The sequence below is a fragment of the Pteropus vampyrus genome, unplaced genomic scaffold, assembly GCF_000151845.1.
Source record: "Pteropus vampyrus isolate Shadow unplaced genomic scaffold, Pvam_2.0 Scaffold441, whole genome shotgun sequence".
Lineage (NCBI taxonomy): Eukaryota > Metazoa > Chordata > Mammalia > Chiroptera > Pteropodidae > Pteropus > Pteropus vampyrus.
The window spans coordinates 31,548-41,653 of NW_011889222.1; the positions used below are offsets into that span (position 1 = coordinate 31,548).

General features: G+C 32.6%; 1 protein-coding gene across 1 annotated transcript in view; it reads right to left on the bottom strand.

The window, feature by feature from the left end:
* The window catches only part of PPHLN1 (periphilin 1), a 73,224-nt gene that overhangs the window by 14,376 nt on the left and 48,742 nt on the right, over nucleotides 1–10,106 (bottom strand). The window contains exon 6 of the mRNA XM_023524080.1: nucleotides 6,511–6,722. Coding sequence (XP_023379848.1) covers nucleotides 6,511–6,722 — 212 coding nt within the window. The remainder of the gene's footprint in view (nucleotides 1–6,510; nucleotides 6,723–10,106) is intronic.

Here is a 10,106-nt window from a genome sequence, read left to right on the forward strand (position 1 = left end):
TGTATGGAAATAAAAATCCAAGCCAATATATTGGTGAGTGAAAGAATAAATGGGAAGGAAAAAAATGAAGAGGAATTTCAAATGCTGGTTCCACAGACCACATATAAAGTTCCCATGTAAGTGAAATCAAAGCTAGAGAAGCAGATTAATGTTCCAACAAACATTTAGAAGTTCTATAAGAATTTAACAATACTGAAGAATGAAATAATAGCTGATAAGCATATCAATAATATTTGATGACTCTTTGAATAGCTATAAATCTGATACAATCTGTCAGAAATATGCTTTCTTCCTGTGTTTTCCTGATGAAAGCAATGATGAACCTAACCAGATTCATCCAACCCTAATTAAACGTTATTATTGATAACCCATGAAAAGACCAAAAAACACTGCTAGAAAAAAAATAATCATTAGAGATGATAAAATTAGGGGCTATCTCTTACAAACTATTAAATTATTGGTACAGTGCCTGACATACAAGAACAAAACATACTTCTGAATAAAAATCTCAATAAACAAAAAGGTGAAGCATAGATAGTACATTCATTCTTCCTTTGAAGCTTTGAGAGAGAAACTAGATATGAACAAATAAAGAAAGATGTGGTGATTACACAGATACTAAAGGAATAATTTATTTTTCTGGATCATAGATGATATACAAATTTGGGGCTCTTGATTAGGAAGAACATGATTTCCTAGAAATCTACAGATCTACTCAAAAAGGTATGAAACAGGAAATGAAAGGGACACAAGAAAATATTCTTGTGGTAAAGACACCAAAAAAAAAAAAAAAAAAAAAGAAGAGAGGAAGAGAGAAAAACAGATAGAGGGAATAGAGCAAACTTTGAACTATTTCTGCTTCCCCAAAATAGTCATCTTTAGGAGGCTAATGATGCAACAAGATGAAGTAAAGGCACATTAACTATGAATACTTGGAAGTGCACTTCTGAATAGAACCCTCCTTTAATACATCGGCTTAAACTATATGGGCTCACTTTTAAAAATACAAAAAAAATTATGTAACCTGCACATATTATGAAAATGTGCTACTGGCAGAACATACTAAGTCCTAAAACAGGTATACTATCAATGCCTACACATGTGAAAATGTCATTAACTGATTACTGTTTTGGAACCATGATCTTTCAGATGCCAGAAAAGCTATAGCTGTACTCCTAGAATTCATCCAGGAAACTCAGAGCCAGAGCTCTCTTGTGAATGAACAACAGATTCTCAGACAAAAAGAATATGTTGCAGAATCTAATTCCATGGCACGTCAATAGCCCAGCTAATTAACAGTCCGAGATCTTCCAGGAAAATACTAAATTACATTTCAGGTACTCCACATGAGAGCTCATAACCATTCTCCACTTGCATCCTTTCACCAATTTCTACCCACCCTTCAGATTACTGTCTAAAATTTCTATTCTTGTGTAATGATTTGTTTGTCTCCATCGCTAGATCATAAACTCAGAAGGCAAAGAATGGATCTGTCTTGCTTGGCAAACCATACATGTGAAACATATTTTTGTTCAATAAAAGACTGTATGAATACTAATCTTAAATACAGTGACTTTCAAAAAAAGAAACACTATAACCAACTGCCAAAAGAATGGGTTTATCCTCCCTTCCTACTGCCTAATATACATGAGCTAATGACAAAGCCTTATTTCCAAATTCCTATTACCATCTAAACCTGCATAGAAAAGCTTTCTTTCTAAAGGCACAATTAAACTTCTAAATTTTATTGGAATTTCAGTAGTAATCCAAAAATTCATGTAGACTTCCAAATTTATTCACAGTCAACAGGTCTTTAGACATTGTCTTTTCCGATTACATTCAAGTTCAATAATGAAGTCTATCTTCCACATATACTCTTCTCAAAATATATATTTTAATTCTTATACATTTTCAGTTATCTCAGATGTGCTTCCACATAGATTAAATGCTGATGAGTAATAGTCTTTCCTTAAAATGTATTCTATTCTTAATAATAGTTGTTGATATCAAGAAAATAAGAGGAGGCTGGGCCCAAAGTCAGAGCTATAGAAAAACAGATACAGACTAACAAAATAAACTTCCAAATCTTCCATAGTAATGATATTTTAAAAATTCAAACAAAATGTCACATAGCCTAATTCACATATGACCATCACTGGTAAATTTATCATTAATCCATAGCAAATGTTTAGAATGAATTAACAAAGAGGTGGTTTATAAGCATTAACATAATCATCCAAGAGCCAAAAAGCTCCTAGCATTTAAAAAAAAAAAAAAAAAAAAAAAGCAAGGCAAGCTTTCTATCATTGTTTTGATAGAAGAAATGCTTTATGACTTCAATTTTAATAAAGTACCTGACCAAGTCTTCCATGAAATTCTCAAGTGTAAAGGAAGACAAGATGGGGGAATAACAACTGGTTGAAAACCAGCAAACAATGCAAATAAGGTCCACAGAAGGAGGTTGAGTAGCATAAGACCCAATATAGTTGATTATATTATATATTATATTTTATATTATATTATATAAAAATATAGTTGATTATATTGGGTCTTATGCTACTCAACATAATTATTAATGTTTAATACAAAACACATAACATACTTCATTTACAGATTAAACAAAACTGTTTTTATCTGATGCTAATATATAGGATCACTAAATTAGATTTTTAAACCTCTATGGAAGAAAATAACAAGCCAAAGTTAATTAGGTGAAATTTAGCATACTTAGATTTTTTAAAATACATTAACTACACACAAACAATTGCACCTGAAAAAGTACAAGATGAAGAACATTTTGTTTAATAGAAAATACATGAAAATGGTTTAGGTTTCAGTTGCCTACAGTCTTAATAAGGGGGGGTAATACATTGTTGACAAAATGAAAGTTCACTTCTGGCATCACAACTTGAAAAGAATAGAAAAAAATTTAGGAAAGCAAAAAGTCCAAAAAGCATGCCAAATAAAAGGAACAACTGAAGTAACTAAATGTACTTAAACCTGTAAAAAAAAAAAAAAAAATCAATAAGATTATGATGGGACTCTTAAAATACATAAAAGGTTACAATGTAAAAAGAAGAAATATCTTTATGGGCTTAAGACAAATAACTAGCATTATGCCGATGTTAGAGGAAAAGATTTTAATTGTTTTATAAAAAATGCGCTATATAAATATGGAAAGACTCAATTTTGATATAGTAAACATCATGAGAAGTACTGCAACAAAGAATGGGTATGGGAGATTGAACCTAGCGATCTCTGGTGTCACTATTAATGCTATTATCCTAAACAAAAAAGTAACAAAAGTTAAAGGAAAACAATAGTATTCATTTGAGGAAGAGGAGAAAAAAAGGAAATAAATATCTAGAGAGAGCTGACAAATGGGAGATATTTGGTTATATTAGCTAGAAACTAAACTTCAAGTAAAAATATATGAGGTATATGTAACAAAACAATTTTAACTAGAACAGTACCGTAATAAACAAAGAGAAAAAAAAATGAGGTTAACTAGGACAATCTACCCTACTAGCACGTAAATATAGACAAGAAAACTGGAACAAAAAATAATATTGTAGTCATAGCTATGACTAGGTTAGTCCAATTAAGTTATAGGCTGAAAATTCTTATACATGAAGCCCAGGATAAAAATAATGGTTTGATTTAGAAGGATAATTAGTCTAAAGCAGTACAAAGTTCCATAAGATTAACCCAAAAGGCAAAATAGAAGAAATTTAATGAAATACACATGTGTATGTGTGGGTTCGCATGCACACGTGTAATCACAAAATGGGAAATAACTAGTTGAGACGAAAAAAGGAGTAAAAATCATTCTGAGGCCTATAATTAAACACATAAGAGATACATTAAATGAATTATGAAGAATTAGTCCTCAAATGGTTACCATGTGCCAGGTGGGTACCAAATTTATCAGGGGATCACTCTGTAAGTTATATAAATGTCTAACCACTATGCTGTACACCGAAACTAATATAATATTGAATGTAACTGTAATTAAAAAGATTTTAAAACCTTTTTTAATGGTTACCATGGCCATACTACTAGTGATTATTAAAATAAGTAAAATTACTCTAAAAAGTATGAACAAAAAGCAAAAAATTAAAAGTAAAGAATTAGCAAAATGAGGGCATAAGGAATAAGAAAATTATTTGTTATTTATAGAAACATTTAAAATCATTGCCAAAATTTTAGTTTACATTAGAAAACTAAATTAACACGCTATTGTTGATTCAGTTTGACTGATAAATGAAGGACCCTGTTTCTCAGTCCTTGTTTTGAAGAAAAGTAAGGTGCTACTAATATTTGTGACATTTAAGTTTAAAGCAAAAACTGGTAACACAAATATGTAAAATAACAATTACTTTTTCCATCATTTACTGTTTAAAACAAGACTTCTCCATTAACTTTTTGCAAGATGTACTTATGTAACTATTCTGAAAACTACATGAAAATATAGACAAACATTTTAATAGTTCAGCCCAAATAGTTAAGGAATCAACCAAAGTAATTTCTAAAGAGTTTCTTCAGAACAAACTTTTTTTCTTAATTACAGAACTTTACTTTCAAAGCTAAATGATCTAAGAAAATAAATATAAAAGGTATTAACAAAGTCAAATGCTCTATTTCATTCAATTGACTCCATATTTTAGTCTCCCAGCTTTCTGTGTTATCCTTTCATCATTCCAGATATTAAAAGCATTAGACCTCAAAGGATGGGAAAGGTACACTGGAGACCCTATGATAGGAGAACCTTTGTAGCTCCTCCACATTTCATCTCAAGACTTTAGTTTTGTCCACTAAATTACCAGGCTGAAAGAAGATAGAAGATGCTTCCCTAGAAATCTGTTTTAGAGGTGAAATGGGGGAAATAAAGCTAATTCACCAATAACTATCTTAAATCACTTAATAGCTTAACTACAAGCTGTCAAGTAAGAATTTCAAGCTTCTGTTTTACTCATGTTTTGTTTAAAAGGCTTCACAGTAGTTTCCGAAGATACTTTCCTCCTCTTAATCAACTCATTAAATAGATCTGGATTTAAGTCATACACATCTAAAAACATATGTTCTTAAAAGGTCTGTCTAATTTTGCCTGTGCATGTGAGTATGCATTAGAACTCAGAGGTAGTTTAATCTTCTTGATGGGGGAGGGGGACTGGGAGTGGGCAAGAGGAAGTGAAGAAAAGGAGAAAATACCAACTGTTAACACTGAACTCCACAGTAAAATTTTCAGTCACCTGGAACTATTCTGAAAACATTTTAAGAAATCAGGCATATATAAGTCCATGACTACTCATACACATGTATCCAAAAATATTTTTTTGGAAGCCCACTCTATCTAGCTCTGAAAATAGACAATTGATGTGTTTCTTAAATACAAGAATCCAGCAACAGCTACAATGGAGACAATCTGATGATCCAAAGTGATCTTCCATCACTCTAACATGTACAAGGCAAAGACTGTTAAACTAAAAATCTTATTACTTGAAAAACACATTTAATAGAAAAGAAATTTAAAAAAAAAAAAAAAGAAATACCCTAGACTTTTCTGGTTTCTGTACCTTGGCTTATAATTCCTTCTACCTAGAAGATATTCCTTCGCTTATAGGAATATGAAATAAAAGATAAGCCCAAATGTCATTTCTTCCGTGACATGTTCTTCCATCCTCAGAGTAAGAATCTCTCTTACCTTGACCTGCTCATGTCATGCTAACTCATTTATGACATTGATTCTTGTACCAAAGTTATAATTTATATGTTATTTTTACATATTGATAAAACTGTTATCAGTTGGGGAAAATACATATATATTCTAGTCACCATATATATTGGTGACAGGGACATTTTTCTACCTAACACAGTGCCTTGGATTATAACGCATGAGGAAATGTTTTTGAGTGAGCTCAACTGTAGGGTTTAGAAAAATATAGGAAGATTTCACTCATTTATTCCAACACATACTGAGCAACTCAGCCAAGATGTCATGCTTTGATTGAAAAGAATACCATGCTTGTCTAAGCACTTCAAATTTAAAGAAAATAAACTGAAGGTTGGAAAAGAATGAACCAAAGATAGGTTTAGCTCTAAATTCTATAAGGCTATACCTTATAGGGAAAATCAATGATACTTTTCATGAAAAATATACTATCAGATATATATAGATATTACCTAATGACAGAAGATAAAAAGAGGCTGGACTAGCATAGTAATTAGCAGAAAATACAGGAGTGTCTGACTTTCTGACATGGTTACAAACACACCTCTTCCATGCTGAAGAGTCAGAAATGAAGTGTCATATGGGCTGCAACTTGAAATGGTTCTAAAAATGTGTGTGTGGTGTTCATTATAATATTCTTGCAACTTTTCTATAAGATTGAAGTTCTTGAAAATAAAAAGTTAAAAAATATCTCTTACGATACCTAAAACACAACCTGACTCTACACTCTCATTAGTGAAGGTTGTAAAAGAAAAAGGAAAAGTCCTAAAAATACATACTTCTATGTTGAGACTGGTGGAAAGAGTAAGTTTTGCTTCTTTCTGGAGAGTAGCTTCTGCTACTGACACTGGAGCCAGATCTGCTGTGTGGAGAATCCTTTCGGCCTATAGGCGAGTCTCTGAAAAAAGGAGTTTCTCTTTTATGAGGAGATCGGTCTCTTACATAATGAGAAGAGTAGAAACTTTTTCTTCTAATGCCATCTCTCATGTCCCTTTGAAGAGAAAATGACATAAAGTTAATTATATCCTGTACTCTATGTATAAAACACAAATGGCAAAAGTTCTGATTAGAAGCTACTCTGCATTATCTTCGTTCCCTTTTTCTAAAACCACCTAACTTCTGAAGTCAGTTCATAAAATAAAACTTCATCAGTGACATATGCTTTAGAATGTACCATTTTTTCAGTTTGGGATAGAACCAGATGGTTACAAAGGTTACTTTATTCTAAGCGAGCACAGAAATTTTTAAATGTGTAAGACATATAGTCATATAGTCTTTACTTTTATTTGCCATTAACAAAATACCACAGAGCTATCATACTCTCAGACCCCTAGAGGACACCAAAAACTTCCCAAGTGAGATATTTCATGGCCTATTATCCCCTTCTAAATACAGTATATACTGATTTTCAAATGGTGTGATTTTGCCCCCCATGACAATTTGGCAACATCTACAGATATTTTTGTAGTCACAAGCGCTGACGCTACTAAAATCCTACAATGCCCAGGACAGCTCCTATTCTCATACAACAAAAAAACTATCTAACTCAAAATGTTAATAACGTCAAGATTGAGAAATCCTGAAATACATCTATTAAATCCTTGCTCTCTGAATTTGTATCGTTAGTATATACTTTGTTGCCCATCTCTAAATACCAACTTTTATAAGTCACCTCTACTTTTACAAATTAAGTTTATTTAGCAATGCCAACTCAAAGCAGAAAGCCCAGGTAGTAAAACTTTATAAAGTAAAACCATCTTTAAAATATCAAAGCAAAGCAAAAATTTTAAATGAAGCTATCAAGACAAGCCTCGATTTAAAAGAACACTTGGGGTCAAACAGGTTTAAATTGAAGATTAAGTAAATGTAACTCCATATTAAAATTTAAAAACCTTAAATTTCAGACAGAAGCATGCTGAGACAAAATAATGACATAAAATTTCAACTGCTCAACAAATAATTTCCGCATATTGACTGGCAGTCCCCAATATATTATATAATAAGTAGGTTGTTGTCATAAGCTGATTAATACCCAAAATATACTACTGTTACAGATACACTTAAGTTTCTCTGGGAAAAAGCAGGAAACAGCTAAAACTCATTTATGATGAATGAAATCAGAAAAATACTAATACTAAAATAAAGCACTAAAGAAACTCTAATATATTCAAGTTCAATTACTAAAACTACAGGAATCATATCAACATCACTGAGAGCCAGAGTGGCTATATAAGTATAACATGTTTTAGGAACTGTACTACGTGCTAGGGACAAAATCGTGAACCAAATGTATGCAGTCTCTCCCACCGTGGAACTCTCAGCCTTTTAGGAAAGGCTGATATTTAAAAATAAAATAAAATAAAACGTGAATGCAATGAAGGGTGTATGCAGGGAGACTAATTAGGAGCCTACTCAGTCCAAGCAAGAGAAAGTGGTAGCTTTAGGTAAGGCAGGAGCAGGAGAGGGGTCATAAATTTCACATGCACTAGAACACACCTTGGTAGACTCAATGGGACATGGTTAAGTATTTGATGAGACTAGTAAGTGTGAGTGACAGGGAACATCAAGCTGATTCCCGGAATTCTGGCATGATGGATTACTGAAGTGAGAAAAATACATTTGAAAAATAGGTATAGGGTGGGGATCCACATTTTAGACTCAGAATGTTAAATTTGAAGTGCCCATGTAGCATCTTGCTAGGCACCTAGATACTAATGACAAGATCAAAAGAGATTTTGTATTATAACCACAAATTTGTCTCAAAGTAGGCAGTGTTAAATCCTTAAATATGGATGAAAACAAAGGATAAAAAGAATAGAGGGCCCAGAACCTAGAAAACTACCACAAGGAGAGAGAAAAGGGCTAAGAAGAATGAAAGAATGGCCACAGAAACATGAGGGAAACTGGTGAGTAAGTTATCAGGGAAGCCAAGAAAAGAGTGTTCCAAGAAAGAGAATAAAGGTTTCTTACACTGAAATTGAGTTCTTATGTTAACTTACTTTGGGGATGAAGAGCAGGCCCACATTGAGAGGAAAGGTTACCTACTTTCTCTGTGGGGAAAGACGAAATGCTGAACTACAGTTTGGTAATCCTGACACCAGATGGCGGTAAAATCACAAGAGCACAGTTCACAACTACCTACCAGCGTGGCCTGGGTGGCAAGATATGCTTGGGGAAAAACACATGTCAGATTTTAATATCGCAGTATGTCTCTCTTCTCTTTCATACCAATCTCTCCTACTGCCCATGATATTAAGCAAAAACATCTCAATAGGTATCATCTGTGGTAAGCATCCTCTTTGATATAGTGGTAATATTAGCCTTGTCATTTATTCATATTTGTGCACATATATTTTTTCATATCTCTATTTCCAGCTCTATACCTGTATCTCAATATGTGAAAGGAACTATGGGGAATTACCCTGACTCTGAAGAAGCATGGTAGTCTAATTGGGAGAATGGGGCATAAATAAATGTTCCAGAAGGCTGGTACTGTAATTCAGAAAATAAATGTATATTAATAGATGAAAACTAACCTAGTTATCTTTAAGATGAAACTCAGAACAACAATGTTTAACAGAAATATTTGAGCCACAAATATAGTAATCATTTTTGGAAAGTAAAGAGAAATAGGTGAAATTAATTTTAGTAATATTTACTTCACCCAGTATATTCAAATTAACATGCAATCAATATTAAAAATTTTAGTGAATTTTTTTTTATCTTAAATCTTGAAAATCCAGTGTGTATTTTATACTTACAGAACATCTTAGTATGAACCAGCCATATTTCAAGTGCATTTAGCTAGTGGCTCCCATTTTGGCAGTACAGATTTATATGGTAGAAAAAGCATTCTGAGCTTCAAGAAAAAGCAAAGGGTATCATGCGAACAAGAACAGAAATAATCGAGACAGTGAAAAAAATTAAAAAGCAGTAACTAAAAAGCAAAAGAAGGAAATTTTTTAAAGGGAAAAGAAAGTAGTATCACCTTCTGCAGAAGCTGGAAGAGACATCTGTATTTAACATCTAGGAGTCATGTGACTAGTTAGTGGGCTGTCCAGCAAAGCTTACCAAAACAGGTAAGAAATTAAGATATTTTTACTAAAAAAAGTTAAGCCATTACTTTTCTGACAAAAAAAAAAATCTGGCAAAAGGAAGAAGGGAGAGAACTGGGACAATATTTTGAAGGAAGGGGCTTAATTGATCAGAAGTTTAGGAAAAAGACTAATTTCCTGTAGGAGACACTGATAATCTAAGACACAAGAATATTAACTGATAAAGGAGCCAAAAATCAACAGGAGAAAATGTCTGTCTTGTCTATCTGACTTGCTCCACTCAACACAATACCCTCTAGGCCTACTCATGTTGTCACAGA